General features: G+C 31.4%; 3 protein-coding genes and 3 non-coding genes across 6 annotated transcripts in view; 1 reads left to right on the top strand and 5 right to left on the bottom strand.

The window, feature by feature from the left end:
* Window positions 1-18,957, top strand: part of LOC125810235 (red chlorophyll catabolite reductase, chloroplastic) — a 1,038,333-nt gene that overhangs the window by 653,942 nt on the left and 365,434 nt on the right. The window lies entirely within an intron of this gene.
* Window positions 4,635-6,272, bottom strand: LOC125810250 (uncharacterized). Its single transcript, XM_049489758.1, has 2 exons — window positions 5,940-6,272; window positions 4,635-5,126 (listed from the first exon to the last, which is right to left on the bottom strand). The coding sequence occupies exons 1-2, from the start codon at window positions 6,215-6,217 to the stop codon at window positions 4,637-4,639; spliced, it is 768 nt and encodes a 255-aa protein (XP_049345715.1). The 5' UTR covers window positions 6,218-6,272; the 3' UTR covers window positions 4,635-4,636.
* On the bottom strand, window positions 8,201-8,319 carry LOC125810413 (U5 spliceosomal RNA). Its single transcript, XR_007441865.1, has one exon. It is a non-coding gene; the product is annotated as a U5 spliceosomal RNA (small nuclear RNA).
* LOC125810412 (U1 spliceosomal RNA) lies at window positions 9,505-9,661 on the bottom strand. Its single transcript, XR_007441864.1, has one exon. It is a non-coding gene; the product is annotated as a U1 spliceosomal RNA (small nuclear RNA).
* LOC125810410 (U1 spliceosomal RNA) lies at window positions 10,536-10,696 on the bottom strand. The gene has a single exon (XR_007441862.1). It is a non-coding gene; the product is annotated as a U1 spliceosomal RNA (small nuclear RNA).
* On the bottom strand, window positions 14,239-18,690 carry LOC125810232 (4-hydroxy-tetrahydrodipicolinate synthase, chloroplastic-like). The gene is made up of 3 exons (XM_049489738.1): window positions 18,554-18,690; window positions 18,376-18,459; window positions 14,239-15,260 (listed from the first exon to the last, which is right to left on the bottom strand). Exons 1-3 carry the CDS (start codon window positions 18,613-18,615, stop codon window positions 14,333-14,335), a joined length of 1,074 nt encoding a protein of 357 aa, XP_049345695.1. The 5' UTR covers window positions 18,616-18,690; the 3' UTR covers window positions 14,239-14,332.

Raw genomic sequence — 18,957 nt, 5'->3', positions numbered from 1 at the left:
AGGGTCGAACAAATTCAAAATTCAGATCGTTTCATGTTATTATATCATGGTACATTTTATGAAGATCTAAAAAGTAGAATAGTATTCATATCAACCGACAATATAACTATAATACAACAAAAGCTAAACATATTTCCTTTCAAAATTCAGACGCTTCATGTTAATATATCATGGTACATTTTATGATAATATAAGAAGTAGAATAATATTCATATCAACCGACAACATAACTATAATACAACAAAAGCTAAACATATTTCCTTTCAAAATTAAATAAGCACATTGATAGTATAAAACATACTTCTTATCTTAAACAAAATTAAACAAACTCTTCTCGATTAATAGGAGAACCTATAAGCTTATCTTAGAAAAAACATCAATGTCGTCTACATCTCTTTCTGAATATTCTTCTAAGCCAAGAAATCTTCTCTTCATTAACTAATCATAAAAAAAATATTCAAACAACACTAAAATCACCCAAAGGAAATGCAAATAGAAGCATAGCCATGAACAAAGAAATTGCAGAGAGCGTATTTCCTTGTTTCAACAAAAAAAAAGCAGTAAATATATATATAATGAAATTCTATTGTTTCAAATAACTGTAAAAAATTTAAATTTTGAAAAACAGTAACCAATTTTTAATTTAATTTTTTTTATAATAATAAAAATTTGTATTGTTGACATGTGTCATTCTTATTCTAATTATTGATATGTGTATATATTTCTATATTTATTTATTTATTAATTATTTAAAATTATTTAAAATTCTAAATATTTTGTGGTATTGACATGTGTCATTTTTTCTTATCCTTTTATATATAGATAGATTCCCTATATATATATAAATAAAGTTCATTAAAAAAATTAGTTGATCTTATTTTTCTTCAAATGTGTAGTATTATTTGTTGAATTATTTCCATTCTTCTTATCTTCATCTTTTTATGGAACGAATAGGTAGATTATTTGTCCGCTAGTTGGGAAAAAAAGTTTGAATATACTTGCAAATAACAAAGTGAAAGTCCAAGAAGAAGAACAACAACATTTATCAAAATAGAAATCTTCTGCAAATGATGATATTGTTAGATCTATAATGTCTTTCTGTGAATTTTTTTGGGTTCATTTCATTCAATTTGATTTGTTTCTGTCATATATTGTACTTAAATTCTTTAGGTCGAATGAGTTTTTCATGTTCTTTTTTTATTTACATTTGTACCTTTGATGATTTTTACTGTGATTAATTTATTTATTTTACGATTGTGTTATTTTTTACTTAATTTAAGTGAAGTTATTCTAATACTTTGTATGTTATCATTTTCTGTTAATTTTTTCTATTCAATCATTTATATTAACATGTTCTTATATTATTGAATTATTTGAATAGAATAATTTTTTTAATTTTATTATTTTTTGGTAATTTTTTATTCCATCATTTATACTAGCATGTGTTTATTATTGAATTATGGATGTATTCTTCTTCAAATGTGTAATGTTGTCTGTTAAATTATTTCCATTCTTCTTATCTTCATCTTTTTATGGAACGAATAGGTAGATTATTTGTCCGCTAGTCGGAAAAAAAAGTTTGAATATACTTGCAAATAACAAAGTGAAAGTCCAAGAAGAAGAACAACAACATTTATCAAAATAGAAATCTTCTGCAAATGATGATATTGTTAGATCTATAATGTCTTTCTGTGAATTTTTTTGGTTCATTTCATTCAATTTGATTTGTTTCTGTCATATATTGTACTTAAATTCTTTAGGTCGAATGAGTTTTCTATGTTCTTTTTTTATTTACATTTGTAATCTTTGATGATTTGTACTGTGATTAATATTATTTTTTTACGATTGTGTTACTTTTTATTTAATTTAAGTGAAGTTATTCTAATACTTTGTATGTTATCATTTTCTGTTAATTTTTTCTATTCAATCATTTATATTAACATGTTTTTATATTATTGAATTATTTGAATCGAATAATTTTTTAATATTATTATTTTTTGTTAATTTTTTATTCCATCATTTATACTAACATGTGTGTATTATTGAATTATGGATGTATTCTTCTTCAAATGTGTAATGTTGTCTGTTAAATTATTTCTATTCTTTTTATCTTTATTTTTTTATTTGGTGAATAGGTAAATTATTTGATGGCTAGCCGAATAAAATTTGAATATATTTGCGAATAAAACAGTAGAAGTTCAAGATAAGAAAAACAATATTTATCAAAGTGAAAATCCTCTGCAAATGATGATATTGTTAGATCTATAATGTCTTATTATTATTTTTTCCAGTTTATTTCATTCAATTTGATTTGTCTTTGTCATATTTTGTACATAAATTCTTTAAATCAAATGATTGAACCATTATTCTATTCTTCTTCAAATGTGTAATGTTGTTTGTTAAATTAGTTTCAGTCTTCTTATCTTCATTTTTTATGGGGTGAATAGATAGATTATTTGATGGCTAGCCGAAGAAAATTTGAATATATTTGCAAATAAAAAAGTGAAAGTCCAAAAAAAAGAAGAACAACATTTGTCAAACTTAAAATCCTCTGAAAATAATGATATTGATAAGTATAATGTCTTATTGTGACTTTTTAGTTTATTTCATTCAATTTGATTTTTTTTATGTGATATTATGTACTTAAATTCTTTAAATCAAATGAGTTTTATATTTTTATTTATTTACATTTGTAATCTTTGATATTTTTATGGCAATTAATATTTTTTTTAGATTGTACGTTATTTTTTAAATTTAATTTTAATGAAGTTATTCTAATACTTATTTATTTTTTTCATTTTCTGTTAATTTTTACTCAATCATTTACACTAACATGTTTTTAATTGTTGGATTATTCGTAATATATTCACATTTTTAAAATGCTAAATATGTGCACTTGAATATCTTAATTGCTATGGAATTATTAATATAATGTATCGATAAATGTAGAATATCATGATTTATGCATATTATTCCACTTTCTTATAGCTTTTTAGTAATATACTTGTGAGTGATAAAATATTAAAGTATGAACAAAATTTTGTTCATTTGTTCAGTTAAATTTTATTTAAAATATAATTTTTAAAATTTGTTACTATACTTAAAATAAATGGTTTGTCTTTGAAATTTAGAACCTTCAAACCTATAGAATATACAACTATTCTAAAAATTAAATGTACAAAAAAGACTTCTTATATTACAAGATATTAGAGAATTTGAAATTATTTTGTCGATATTGAAATAAATAATAGGTCATTTAGTTAATTAGAAATTATCATTTAATTAATAAGAGAATATGCACCATTGTATATGAGATCGAGACAAATAGTAACGTGTTTCAAAATATTAGATCAAAGCGAATTCAAAATTAAGATTATTTTTTTATAACGTGGAATTCAGACATTTTAAAAAAATATAGAATTTATATAAATTTTTAAATAGTTAATTAGGAATTATAAAATTATTTTTAAAATGATAAGTTAGTTATTTTAAAATTATAAAAAAAATTGTAATTTTTTAAATAATTGAGACTGACTAATTAAAAGTTCAAATTTTGAATTTAATATTTATAGTTTTTGAAGATAGTTACACTTTTCTGACTTTATCATAATTGTAAGATAATTATATAACTAGAAAGTACTCTCTAATAATGCATGTAATTATTTTGTTTGTTCAAAAAAAAAAAATATGTGTACGTTACCTTATTTTTTATCTCAATTATGTAGAAACTTTAATAGTAATCATATATAATTTCAATCATTATAATTAATAGAACATTAGAAGAATTATTACTAAAGGTATTTATGTTAATAAAAATTAAATTGTTGTATGCATTATTGATATATGACTAAATAAAATAATACGGGGAAGAAAATAGTAAGTAAACATTATATGTTGTATTGAAATATATTTAAGTTAATAAAAACAGAAAAAGTATTATTTTTATGATTCAACAAAAATAACAATTTGAAGAAAATAATAAATAAAAATTTCACGTTGTATTAAAATAATAAGTACTAAAAATTATGATAAATTTTATAATAGTCATAAAAGGAATTTATGCAATAATTACTATAATAGAATACTAGAAAAATTGATAAGTTCCTCGACATATAATCATTGATAAAAAATTAAATTATTATTTTCTTTTTCGAAAGTTTAAAAGTAACTTATTTAGTATTTGTGATTAAATATTTCCAATGATTAATAAAAAAATGTATATATCATGAACATGTTTCTATTATTATATGACATTATTTTATATTGACTCTATTTTAAATTACTTTTTTATTATCGTTTGACACAAATTTAAGAATGTAAAGAATATGTTGAATCTTTTGAATTTGAAAAAAATATATGCAAAATATATTAACATGTCATTTAATCTTATGATATTTTTACTTTTCATGTGAAATATTTTTAACTAATAAATTGTTAATATGAAAAATATATTAATTTATCAATACAACATAAAAATAATAAAGGACAAATATGTAAAAATATTTCAATTATTTGATGTTTCATGAAATTAAATTAATCATAAATTCATATATAGTTGCGCAACGCATGGTACGAATCTGTTGCTTTTCATTTACACAAATACTGAATAACTCTGCTCAGACGAAAATTGTTTGTATCAATTATACTCCAACTCCTTAAGATTTTCTTCAGAAGCATCAATAGTTGGAAGTTTTATCCTAAGTTGCTCTACATTTTCATGATATTTTCCATATGAGAAAACAAGATAGCAATAATCATCTTGGTAATTATCACTAACCAAGGTATAAAGTTGTTGTCCTGCTGCAAAGCCACCAAGAAGTTGATATGATCTTTGTGATTGATCCATAGTTACACAAATATCATCACCACAAGCAGCAACTTCTATTTGTGTTCTATAGATGAAATCCAAAACTTGTGAAATTTCTTTTTCAAACTCATAAAATGGTCCATTTTCAAAGTTGAATTTTCTAAGCTTACATAGTCCTTCTCCCAATTCCATCATTGCTCCTTTGTGATTTTTGTTGAATAAGTGATGGAATCCTACTGCACATTGAAGAATTCCGTGGAGTAGAGTTCGAATCGGCTCTTGGGATTCGTTCCAAAGGGCTTCAAGAACATCGTGACATCTGTCAGAGGTGGCAAAATAAATTCATATTTTAGTAACATGTTTAATCCTCCTAACTATAAACGGATTGACATTGGGGTTATTTGCATAAAATTCAATTTTTTATAAGAATTTAAATTTTGTTCCAGTTTGCCCAGTAGACTAAATTTATCTGTCATAAAAAGAAAAAATGTTTAAACTGCTTTCAATGACCACGAAATTTATTGGCTAAATTTTTTAGAGGTCAAATAAGTTTAAAAAAAAAATGAGGGGAGTAACAAAAACTGTTTTCCAAAAGTAAAAAAGTAATTTTTTTCCAAAATTACTTTTTTGAAAAATACATTTATAACTTACTTTTATAAAGATTGACCAAATAATTTTTTTTCTCAAAAGTGTCTTAAAAATTTATTCATCAAAATACAAATGACTTTACCAAAGTACTTTATTAAAAAATGCTTTCCAAAATAAGTTGATTTTAGAAATTTGAGCAAACAAGATATTAATCTACTGAACTTAAAACATGATTGTAAAGAGTAACCTCAAAAGAAATTAATAGGGGTCTAAATAGCGTAACGTGACAAGTCAAAATGCAAATCCTGTCCAGACATACATTATCAAATTTTGCAATGGGGAATTGTGTGAATTTCGAAGAAATTAAACTAATAATTTAAGAAAAATAGATTAATTTTCACAATTTTTTATTTTTTTTAAAAAAAGATAGATAAGGAAAGGAGAATGGTCATATTAGACCGAGCCAATTTTGACCTAAGCAAACTTCGAAAACATTACATAACGAATCATTTTATAATTTGACTCGTTAATTTGTTATTTTTACCTGTAATAATCTCTGCTATTAAAAAGCGCCACAGCTTCTTGGAAACTATAGTTTTTCGATTTATGATCATCTTCGTCCTCCACAAAACTCCTTCGAGAAAAAAGGCGATAACTATATGATGATGGTGAAGTGTAATTGGTCTCCTTGAATTGATGATAATATAATTGGTTATGGAAATGAACCTTTGAGTATGGAAAATTAGAGAGTGAAGATATGTTAGTAAAAGATATTAGAGTTTGATTGAATTTTGGGAGACTGATAGAAATGTTATTAGCCATAGAAGAATTGATTTTCCTAGCTGCATCTTTTTTGTCTCTTTTATTGTGATGGTTTTTAATTTGTGGTTCATTTTTTCTCACTTCAAAAATCAGATATTGCTTTTAAAAAAATCTCCCAAGATTTTTCCTTTAAATGTAGGGAAAGTTACACATTTAACAAGTCAGTCAAAAATAATGAATTACATTCGATAGTCAAGTATACGGAAAAAAATGTGTTTTCTCTATTTTAATTTGTTTGTTTGACTTTTCTTTTTAGTATATTTTAGAAAAAATATCGCTTTTGTTTTTCTGCAACTCTTTAATTTTGACTTTTCATATAAAATATTTAATGCCGGTAGATTAAAGGATAATTTGATAATAATTCAATTTAAGTTTCTTACCTTTTGTTCAGAAAATAATTATAACAATTTATTTTCTAAGAAAATAAAAATATAAAACTTAACTTATGTTTACAGAAATCAATATCTTCTTCGTATCATTTAATTTAAGTATCTTAATTTTCTTTTAGAAAATAATTGTAATAATTCATTTGGGATGGTGTATACTCAGATATTTCCTTGCACTTTCTATTTGTGGAATATTATATAAGGCCCAACCTGTTGGGAAAAGAACACTTATTTCCCAAAAAAAGTAAAATATTTACTTTTAAATGTTCCATTACTTTCATATTCCTTTTTTTTTTAATTTTAAAATGATATATATTACTAATTTTTTTCGCATGCTAATGTTATGTTGATATCAGTGCCCACCTTTTTTTTTTCTCTTCGATACCATCACAGTATATTATAATATATGGATATACTCTAGTGATATCAAAGAGTAATTGAGCAGTGTCTTCATTGAAGGACAATTTCTTCCTCCTTGATACCATCAAAGTATAATATAGTTTGGTGGTATCAATGAGTAACTGAACAATGTCTTCTTTGAGATTTACTTTAGTCCTTCGATAAGATTACTCAGTCATCCATTATACCATTACGATATATCTACGTATTGTCGTGATATCATTGAGGTATGTTTCAATTCTTCAATATTTTAATTTTTAAAAATATAAGAATATAATTCTACTAATTTAGAGTTTAATAAATAAGATTGTAACCAACATGGGTTGTGGTGCACTGGTGGGAGTGTTTCACCCTTAACTAGAGGTCTCGGTTCGAGCCCGGCGCGATCCGAATTTAGTCGGTGCTCCAATGTGTGGGCTCCGGACACCGGGTGGGAAACAAAAAAATAGTAATAAGATTGTGTGACTTTAATATTTTTTTCTTAATTGTTTCTTATTTATTTCTTAAAAAAAAAAAAATTCGATCCTATATGATACTGATAGTGGAAGAAAATAACAATTTACGTTTGTGGCACGTCAAAATCAAGCTTTGAAGAAGCTTTAATGGATAATGGAGTCTGACAATCCCAACCAACTCAAAATCTCTCCTTTTAACACTCCCAAATTTTATATATGAACTCCTCTCGGTGTTTCAAATCTTTGGATATATTATTCACTCTAAACAATTCACGTTTGCGGCATGTCAAAATTCAAAATCAAGCTTTGATGATTGAATATTTTTGGCACATAGTTGGTTGTCAAACATAGGTAACCTTTTGTTCCATCACACTGCCCCTCTCATTCCTGAAATAGCCACACTCAGGTAGAGTTGATCCAATTTGTACTTCTACTACTTGTGAACTAATATCCTCCTCTACAACTTCACATATTTTCATGTGTTACATACTGACTCTCATAATTAATCCGGCTTCTACTGTTTTTAAAATTTAAAATCAAATTGAAGAATTTTCAGATTTATGAGAAAAAATATAGAATTTAAGAAAATCCAAATTATATATCTATATAAAATTTCGACTTCAAATCAACCAAAACATTCTGCAATTCTAAATCTATATAAAAGATTTTTCTTACCTTCAAAATAAGAATAACACTCTTGTAAGAACAAAACTATAAAAAAATGTTGAAACTAAATTTGTTGGGGTATTCAAAAAAGAGAATCCCTCCAAAAATTGGTGTATGCCACTAATTGCAGCGCGCGCACACGGTATTCTTTAGTAAAAGGCAAAAGAATAGTTCGCTTTGTGCTCACTACGTGGCTGCCTAAGTTTCGCTAAATTTATGTGTGTGTTTTATATTACGACAAAGTTTGTATTTACTTATTATTCAACGGTGTGGTACTTGCCTCACTCCTTTAATATCTACATGAACGAAAATCATCATGTTTCTTTGATGATTTTGAATATATATGGTCACAAGCTGATCCATGAAATGTCACATAGAATATTTTGGCCAGTATCACGAATATACTTGAATTGTGCACGAAGTTAGGATTTTTATTAAGGAAATTCAATAGAAAAAAAATAAACACACAAAGAAGGCAAAGAGGATTCAATAATAAAAATAATTTTAACATTATATATGTCTCGCAATGGAGCGGTGTCGGGCGGTGTGGGACGGGTTGAGCTTAACCTGCAAAATTTTTAATCCACTCCGCTCCGCCCCCGCATCACAATTTTTTTCATTTTCGACCTGTCTTGCGCCGCACATAATTCTTTTAATATTTTCTTTTTCTATTTAAGTTTGATATTAAAAATAAAATTCATACAAATAAAATTATTTTTTTATTAAGTTATATAAATTTAAGAGATAATTACTTAAAAATTTATTTATTAGAAGTCAATTGAAAACATGTAAGATATCGTAATATTTTTTATTGAATCATTTTCTTTTACTATCTTGAATATTTTAGTAGCTTTAAAGAAATTATCTTAATAAATAATGTTTTATCACACTCTTATAACATGTAAAAAGTTAAAATTAAGTTTAAACCCACATAAAATCACATATAGCACCAACCGCCCCGCCCCGCATTAGTTTTAAAAAAACCCACTTCAACCCACCTCGCATCCCTCTCGCCCCGCCTAGCATAGCCTTAAACCACCCTGCCACGCATCCGCCCCACCCCATTGTCATCCCTACTCTCGAGCTAAGATTTTGAAACCAACAGAAAGTGGAGTGGATAGGGTTTAAGCCAACACTACATTGTGTTCTACCGAACTCGTAATAGGAATCACTACAACAAAAAAAGTTTTTAGCAGCAATAAATATGCATATTAACAAAGAAAGAATGCTAAAAAAATTTACCAACAAAAACTTTAGTAACATTTACAAAGAGTACTAACATGTAATTGTCACTAATATAATTACCTCTAAAAGATAAAAAATATATTTTTAGCGCACAACTGGACTACTTGTGAAGAGCCTGTATTCTGCTTTCAACAAACTAGAATCTCAACACTGGCCCCCACTATCACAAATTATGATGTAGACTCAACCACTTGGACCGACCTTAAACAAGCACCCTTCCAGAGTGCAATGGAAGTCACCAGCCTAGGCGATGGATCTTATTGATCACCCATTAACTCCATCCAGGGAAGCATGTTTCACGTGCCTCCTTCCTATCCTTTTATAGCCATCCAGATTCTGCATTCCTTCATTTCAGTCGATGAGGGAGACTTTGCCCTATATTTATTTTTTCAACTTTTAGCACCACATAAACAACAAACACATCTTTACAGCTCTCTTAAAAGCACTTAATTATGCACAATAAACAAATCTTTTTCGGATCTCTTAAGAGAAAAGATGTCACTCTTGGAAAAGTTTTAACAAAATAATAAAATCTTATGAACCCTGGTATATGAGCAAATCATGTAATTTTCATTTTGTTCTTTCTTCACCAAAGTCCACATTTCTCCTACAACAAATGATTTCTAGGAGTAGAACAACAAAACTATATAGACATGTTCTTTAAATGTGATTGGCATGTTCCGAAGCCATTATGGTACAACAAATCCTTTCGTTCCTCTTATCAGTTATCGCTGTTTGAGTCTCAGATTGATCCATCCTCAACAACTTTGCTAATCAAAAATCCGATATTCTTGGATTATCAAGAATTGTGTATGTTCTTTAAGTGTTAGGTCACAATGGATGATCCGTGTGCTACACGAGCACCCGTGCAAATACAAGAGTCCCCTGGCCCTCTGATTCCATATATGTCAATGTTAGATCACCAAAAAGGAAACTTGCTAATGTCCCATTATTCAACAACTTATACACAAACAATCTGCAAAGTGTTTTCCATAAACAAAATGGCTTATAGTTTTTCATCTTTTGTGTATCTATCTATAAGCTTACAGCAAGAATGTTGGACTCAATGAGTTTGTCCAAGTTTGCCTTTGACAATAATGACATTATTCACTGGAAGTTTACTTCTATAACAAGATGAATTATGTTAAAATTTTGTTTTAGAATTGGGTAGGGGCCGCGCGAACGCAGGCCCCCGCTGCAACAAATTATGACGTAGGCTCGACCACTTGGGCCGACCTTAGGCGGGTACCCCTCCAGAGTGCAATGGAGGTCACCAACCTAGGCCATGGGCCTTATTGATCACCCATTGACCCCGTCCAGGTAAGTATGTTCCTTGAAGCTCATACCTTTTTTCTTATACCCATTTTAGTCCCTTTATTCCTTTGTTTCAGCCAATGAGGGACATGTTACCCTTGATTATATATATTTTTTCATTTATAGCACCACATAAACAACAAACAGGATGACTAATTCATCTCTCTTTGCCTTTGTAAGTGGAACATATGGAAGGCAAAAGACAGGCAACTCCGAGTTGAGCTAAAGCTGTATCAATGGCAATGGTTTGGCTCATGAAACAACCATTCAACCAATGGCATTAGCTTTGAGTTCAAAACAGGGCTCTTTCCTCCAAACATTAGTTCACGTAATGCAATTTCGTTTTTTTTCTTTATCCATATGGTAAATGGAGAGACTATTGCAAGAAAATTTTGTTTAAAAGTAGCATATTCTTCTTTTGATTTTCAATCCTTTCTCTGTTTCATCTTTCTTCACCAAACAATCTTTTGCTTCATCTTGCTCAATTACTTATACACCACACACACATTTGTCAACATTTCTGAAGAGTACAAGCAACATAGGCTAAACCTGATTGCTTAACAGCAATAACAAGATTCCATAATGCTCACTGCTAAAATATCATCTATCTCGTTTAGGACCCTTAACGTTAAAGAATCAACCAACTGAAACATTTCGAGAAAAAAAATCAGATACACCTGACCATTTGATTCCATACATGGAAGGCAAAATTTCAAACTTGAAATGAGTGACCAATCTAATTTCAACTGATTCTATCACACTTCAAAATTTTAGCTGAACTAAGAATAGTCACATACAATGACAGCTATGACATGAATCTTACAATGATGTCAAGAAATGAAGTGGTCAGCGGTATTAAGCTATTTTCATATTCATCTACAGCTCTGTCTGGAGAACTAAGCTTCAATTGGTAACAACTCACGATCACAAAACATCTATTGGACTCAGTTTTAGTGTTCTATTTGGATATTGTATATTTTCTAGAGACTAATGTAGCTACTATTACTCTGGCAACAAAATGTTCGAGAATCGTCTAGTCCCAAAACCGAGAAACCTCACTGAATGCTCACAGAGCATCAATTCTCAAAGAGAACTCATTGCTTTCACCAAATAAGATATAAGCATAGTAATTTTCCTCTATATATTTTTAAAAAAACAAAAAAAGCTTCTCTTATTCAATGAATGAGCATTAGAAAACTTTTTGGGATGATGAGGCTTTCTTGATTTCTTTAACTTTCTTCTTTTTTGATAAGTCAATTACGTTCTTTCACTTTGATCCTTTTTCCAAAAAGAAATGTAAATGTTAGAGCAAGAATGACAGAAATCAGTTGGGTTGTTAGGCCCTATGAACGAAATGAAAGAAAAATGTAAGGAAGTCTGCAAACATGTCACAAAGAAGCAGTAAAAGTACACATTATGTGCCACAAAGGAGCAGCGAGTACAGGGGTAATCTGCAAGAACTGGCTTAAAAATCCATGAGAACATATGAAATGCTACATTCATTTGTTTATTCTTTTTTACTTTTTAACTTAGTTGCGCGGACTCTTCACTTTTGATGCCGCACCCGTCTCGGATTCTCCAAAAATACACTACTTTTGGCGAATCCGACACGCACCCGTTGGCACTTTTGAAGAATCCGAGCAACATAGCTTTTTAATAGGAAAAATACTGGAACCAATATTAGAATTCTAATTAACCATATAAAACGGATAAACTTTGTTTACAGGATTACAGAAGCTGAAATGGAAAGGAATGCAGATTAAAGTCAAATAGAGTTTCAGAACCATCACAAGGCTAGATGGTGAATCAGTTATCAGGTTAATGTCATTTAAGTATGACTAGTCTCAACTAACAGCTAAAACTCCTAAGAACAGAGCTGAATTAAGATATTGTAATACAGGCGTAAGCATGAGAAGAAAGTACAGGAAATTGAACTCTACATAGCGTTAAGGGGCAGTTCAGAGAGAAAGAAAGTCAGAAAAAGGGAAGAACGTTAGAACACGAACCTGAAAAGTAGTTTTGAGTGCTTCATCAACTGCTTAAAATGAAAGGGGTCAGGAACAGCAAATTAACAGTGTTGAAGGAGATATCAAGAGGGAGTAGTATATTTATTACCTTGCTCCATTAAAGCTTCAAAGTCTGTGATCGTTTCTTCTGAAATCACACACATGGCAGAGCTCGTTGAATTAGGGATAGTACTGCTCTAATTCAGCCTATTCCTATGCTTATTACTCCTATAATGGCCAAAACCACCCAATCGACACTTCAATTTTGATGGCACTTTCTTGAGTAAGTTCTTTATACGTCACCACATTACCATGAGTAAATACTTTCCTTCCTAAAGTGAACCAATGTGACAGTATGTGCAAGTTAATTGACTTTAGGAGAATAAATTACATGCTTCCTTCCTCAAACCCCTCTTGTTTAGAAAGAATAAACCAAGTGCTTTCCCTCATCTTTAAAGACATTTATATTTCAAATTTGTAGTTAATTCCTTTAAATATTCACCAATTATACAAAACTTGAAAGAGCATGTTCTTGTCACCATCTATCCGTCAACTCTGGTTCAACCAATGTTTATGTTGTTAACATCATTTTCATAGTGAGGGCAGCCAAATCCACAATGCTATTGACAAAATCTACTCGGGCAATGCAACTTCGTCCTTTTCTTTTCCTTATGGTAAATGGAGAGACTATTGGCTATTGCTAGAAAATTTTGTTTAAAAGTAGCATTTTCTTCTTTTGATTTCAATCCTTTCTCTGTTTCATCCTTCTCATAGATGACCAACTATAGTAACTTGATAAGACTAACACTAGGATGGTATGATCCTTGCTTAATATGATGAATTCAGGTAGTGGGAGCAATAGTGTATGATCCTCGGCTCCTCAATACAATGGATAACATATGTAATTTCCAAAGGAATATGATGTTTTCTACAATGCCTCAATTATATGCAGATGTTTGGAAGACCAGCATTATACTCCAAAATGTCCATAAACAGGGATGGATTAGACTAATAAACATGTCATAATACAAGAAGACGCGAAACTAAAGAGGAATCATGATGATCACACGACTATATAACAGCAAAATCTTGCCAGCTATAGTCATGAACTAAAGTCACATCTTTTATGAATCTTTTTAGGCACATGAGCTAATCTTATGTATATCTTAAAGCAATAAGTAGGAAAATTTACGATACTATAGTATACTCATGTTCCCAGCTCTATACAGAAAGTTGCTTATAATTGAGTAGCTGAAGTTAAGTGACCATAATTATTTGCACTGTGATAAGGCAGATTCTGCTGATGTTGCAAAAGTAAACCATATACTGCAACCCTCTAGAGCAAATTATAGTAACTCTTCTCTTCATCTATATAAAGTACTTCGGAGAAAGATGACCAATACACCACAACATGCCGAGGCAGAAGAAGATTAACCAGGATCTAGTCCGTAAACAGAGAAAACAGAAGAAAATGATCCAGTCCAGAAACTAACAGCTACAATGTACATGCCTCCCAAAAGAGAAAAACAAACAAGAAGAATGCGTGTAAAAAACAACATAAAGAAGATATCTTCATGTCGAGAAATTTTTCAAATTAAGCCGCTAACAACAAAAACTTACTTCTCAATACCAATTGGGGAAAAACTAATACCTACCAACCAAAAAAAAATCATTATCATCCAAAACTTGGACATCTCTTTCCCCAATAAAGTTTTCCCGTCCAATTTTCTCAACAATCTTCACAAACTCCTCTCTCTTTGCCTTTGTAAGTGGAACATAGGGAAGGCGAAAAACAGGCCTCACAACCCCAAGTTGAGCTAAAGCTGTATTCAGAGCAATGGGGTTTGGCTCATGAAACAACCATTCAACCAAGGGCATTAGCTTTGAGTTCAAAACAGGGTTATTTCCTCCAAACATTAGTTCACGCATCAGACAAGGAACCAAGTTGCTGGTGACAGAAATAACTCCCGTAGCACCATGATGCCATCTTGAGTCATGGCATTCATCATCATTCCCACTCCACACAACCAACCCATTACTTGTATACTGCTCCACTCTATCATTTCCTACACACTCTTTGACACCAGCAAGGTTAGGGCTCTTTGCCAATGTCTGGATTACATGAGGGGGAATGTCTTGACCAGTTCGTGATGGCACATTGTAAATGATAGTAGGGCCCATAGGGAGCACACTGTCAAAGTGAGAAATCAAACCCTCTATGGAGGTCTTCCCATAGTAAGGATTAATGTGAAGAGCTGCATGCATACCTACAGCAAATCCTTGTTCTGTCGCATGGATTGCTTCCCTCGTGGAGTTGCTTCCTGTGTTTCCAATGACTTTAATTGATCCACCAAAGCAATTGATGGTATGACCAATGAGCATGATGTGTTCATCCCAGCTCATCAATTGACCTTCACCTGTAGTGCCACCAACAATCACACCCTCGACACCATTTTCAATTTGCAAATTTACTAAGGCGTCATAAGCCTCAAGATCGAATCTTCCATCTGGTAGATATGGGGTTTTAATTGCAGTAATCAATCGAAGTTTTTTTATGTCCTCGGCAAATGTCCTGCATAAGAGAAGGTTAAATGAATTTATGTTAACATTGTGGTTGCATGTATCTCCTGTAAATTTCCTTGATGCTGATATTCACCTATTAGCTGTTTGTGTTAACTAAACGGAAAGCATGTATCATCGATTGCTACCTACAGGGAAATGTTTATCATTTCCAATGCATATCATCGATTGTTGCTAAATAGCTCATCAGAACAAGATGATAATGCATGTCCCATTTTGTTGACACAGCAATACCTAAGCATTCAATATACTAGATAGTTCCTAATATTGTTTATTCACGGAAGACTAACTGTATGAAATCTAAAACTGACCTCATTACAAGGCTAGGAATAACATGTCAAACAGGCGAACAATTCATCAAATCACACGCACAAATAGATGATAAAACTATGATCAAGGAACCACCATTACCTTCTAATCTCTTATTCTGATTTATTAAATTGATAAAACTATTGGGTTTGGCTAACCTATCGGTTGGGAACATAGGTGTCATAACGACTTGTATTTTTGGATCATGACAATTTGGTATTAGAGTGGGTAAAAGGGTTTTGACAGTTCAAAATCGCGTGATTAGGAGATAACCAATCCATTCCATGGATAGCATCAAAGTCTACCATATCTAAGACCTTCAAATTCGCTTAAGTATCATATCCCATCAAAGTAACTACACACAGACCGACGTACCACTACGGAATCCCCAACAGGAGTAGAAACATGTATAGGCACATCAAGTGACTCTCAGAACATATCCAAACTCAAAGCAAATTATGTAGACACATAAGAATAAGTAGAGCCTGAATCAAATAATATTGTAGTCGACCGATGACAAATTGGAATAATAAATGTGAGAACAACATTTGAAGCTCTGCCCTACTCGGAAATGCATAACACTAGGCATGATCGCCCTCAAACTTCACACGACCGGAATGGAATCCACCTCTCCCCGTATGAGAACCGCCTCTACCACTTTGTGCACCTCCCCATATCGGAGGTTGAGCAGCCTTAGAAGTCAAAGCATGAAAACCACCATGTCTGTCTGGGGACAATCACGAAATGTCCCGTGTCACCACACTCTAAACAACCCCTACGGGGCTTAGGCTAATGTGAGGAACCTGAATGCCCTCCACGGCCTAAAGGTCACGATGATGAGCACTATGAAGTTTGTATTGAACTGGAAGTACTACGTCCGACATAATCTCAGACAATGGCATGAATGGGTTTGTCAGACAAGGTGATAACCCCTCCCTAAGTAACCTCGACTCCTAGGTGGAGCACCACCATAATCACCTGCCTGACATGCCCTTTTACCCTCACGCTAAATCATTTTTAACTCCTAGGTAACAACTATCACTTTCTGAAATGGAACCGCGGAAGCGAAAACCTAATAAACTCACATGCAAATCGAAATAATCAATCATTTGACAAACCTTCTCACTCTCGATGGGAAGTATCATCGAACTGTTCCTAAGCAAGGCATGAAATTTAGTCTCATACTCAATAACTGACATACCCTCCTACTCTAATCCCTCAAACCGCGTGGAACAAACTATGCTAGAAACACCTTGGTAAATTTAGCCCATGAAAGTGGAGGTGATCCAACTGGCCTACTATCAATATAATTCCTCCACCATTGATTGGCAAAGCCAATCATCTGAAATGTTGTGTAGTCAACTCTACTAATCCAAGGTTGTGCAACCTCTCATGACAATTGACTATAAACTCATATCCATCACACTCAAGTCACTAGTGTAGGTCAGAGGATTCAACATCCTAAACCTTCTAAACATCTTTTGCTTATCAATGCACATGACATGTTTATTAGTCGAATGTGGTTTCCATTCCGACCGTGGTGGTGGTCGTGGATGTTTATAGTCTAAGAGCGGTTGTGCCCAGTGTTATGATTTTCTGAGTAGGCCAGAAGCATAGGCTCATCTAATGCTATCACATATATTATTCCAGTTTGTCATCGATCGGTTACAATACTATTTGAACTAAGCTCAACATATTCTTATATGTCTACATACATTGCTTTGAGTCTGGATATGTTATGTGAGTCACTTTATTTGCATGTACATGTTTCTACTCTTGTTGGGGATTCCATTGTGGTATATCGATTGTGTGTAGTTACTTTGATGAGATATGATGCTCAAACAAATTTGAAGGTCTTAAATATGATAGACTTTGATGCTATCCTAGAAATGGATTGGTTATTTCCTTATCACACGATTTTGAATTGTCACAACTCTTTACCTACTCTAATATCAAATAGTCATGACCCAAAAACACAAGTCGTTATGACACCAATCTTGGATGGTATTTCATTTTTTCTGCATTTCATTTTGTGAAAGACTTTGTGTTTCTGATATTTTTCTTGTCACTTACTTTTCCAATTGGTTTATTAAATTGAAACGATAAAATTATTGGGATTGGCTTACCTATCCCAATAATTGACTTGTGTTTTTGGATTGTGACAGCAACATGGTTTACAAACTTTGAATCTGCCAAATACAAATTGTGTTATCTACTACAATTAAGTCAATTTTGATGTTCACTGTACTTATTTTCGCAAGTAAAATTGGTGAATATACTACTTCCTCTGTCCCAATTTTATGACTTACTTTCCTTTTTAGTCAGTCCCAAAAAGAATGACACATTTCTATTTTAAGTAACAATTTAGCTATAAAATGTCTATTTTACCCTTAATGAAATGATTTACAGTCACACAAATTTCTATCATTCATTTTGGACCACAAGTTTTAAAAGTCTTCCTTCCTTTCTTAAACTTCGTGCCGAGTCAAAGTACCTCATATAAAATGGGACAGAGGGAGTACATTATTTCTTCTATCATCTCCAACAACCTATAGTTTTTCCTAACCATTTCACCACTACATTCCAATTATACAAAAATAATCAAGATGTCATGTACTATTGTCTGGCATACCCAAACAAGAAACACAAGGAAGTGGCATTATCCAATAATGCACAAAACCAGTGTGCACTTCAACCAGCCAATCGCACAACAGTAAGAATACTGAAGGAAAAGGAAAAAAAACTTGTTCATATCATAGATCACATTTAATCCCAAATCAACTGCAGGTGGATAGTACCTATTTTTAACTTCATTACTGCGCATCGGGAGGTGGAAACATGGAATTACTGCTGCTCTTGGTGACTTCCATGTTGCAGTTCTCCTGTTAGCAAACAATAATCAATTCACAGTACAGAACTTGATCATCATTTGACGATAAGGCACAAAATTTTGATGATGTCGAGCAACATACATACCTGTTTGTTGTTCTGGCACGTTCAACATAGAAATGGCAGCAATTTGTAATTGAGGATGACATTTCTCCCTATCGGAAATGTGTAAACGGAGAGAAAAGAAAGAAATGGCCAACGGCGAGAGAGAAAAGAGACGCAACACGTTTTTATAAAATCTAAGGAAATAGGCTTAGGGTTTTCTGGCGGGATGATTAAGGGCATTTCTGTCATTTAACTCAATCATGAAAGTCAGTCACCTCATGCACGTTTTTGTAGCCTTTGAATTTTCTCTGATCCTATTTAGTTATGGGCCCTTTAGGAACATGCCTTCCAATTGAGAATTTGTATTCATCTTACCATTTAATAATCACATCTTATCACTATTTTAGCTTTTAGCTTTTTTCAAAAAAATAAAATTTGGTAGGTTT

This window comes from Solanum verrucosum, unplaced genomic scaffold (genome assembly GCF_900185275.1).
Source record: "Solanum verrucosum unplaced genomic scaffold, falcon-dt-bn FXZP01000038.1, whole genome shotgun sequence".
NCBI lineage: Eukaryota > Viridiplantae > Streptophyta > Magnoliopsida > Solanales > Solanaceae > Solanum > Solanum verrucosum.
This window is presented reverse-complemented; position numbering and strand designations above follow the sequence as displayed.

Bases quoted from the DNA above. Each gene is read 5' to 3' on its own strand.
- LOC125810250 (XM_049489758.1), bottom strand. From the start codon at position 6,217: ATGGCTAATAACATTTCTATCAGTCTCCCAAAATTCAATCAAACTCTA. The intron at 5,127-5,939 runs GTAAAAATAACA...CACCTCTGACAG, and splicing joins AATAGCAGAGATTATTACAG to ATGTCACGATGTTCTTGAAG.
- LOC125810232 (XM_049489738.1), bottom strand. From the start codon at position 18,615: ATGTCATCCTCAATTACAAATTGCTGCCATTTCTATGTTGAACGTGCC. The intron at 18,460-18,553 runs GTATGTATGTTG...GTTTGCTAACAG, and splicing joins CGTGCCAGAACAACAAACAG to GAGAACTGCAACATGGAAGT. The intron at 15,261-18,375 runs GTACTATCCACC...TCTCTTATGCAG, and splicing joins AGTAATGAAGTTAAAAATAG to GACATTTGCCGAGGACATAA.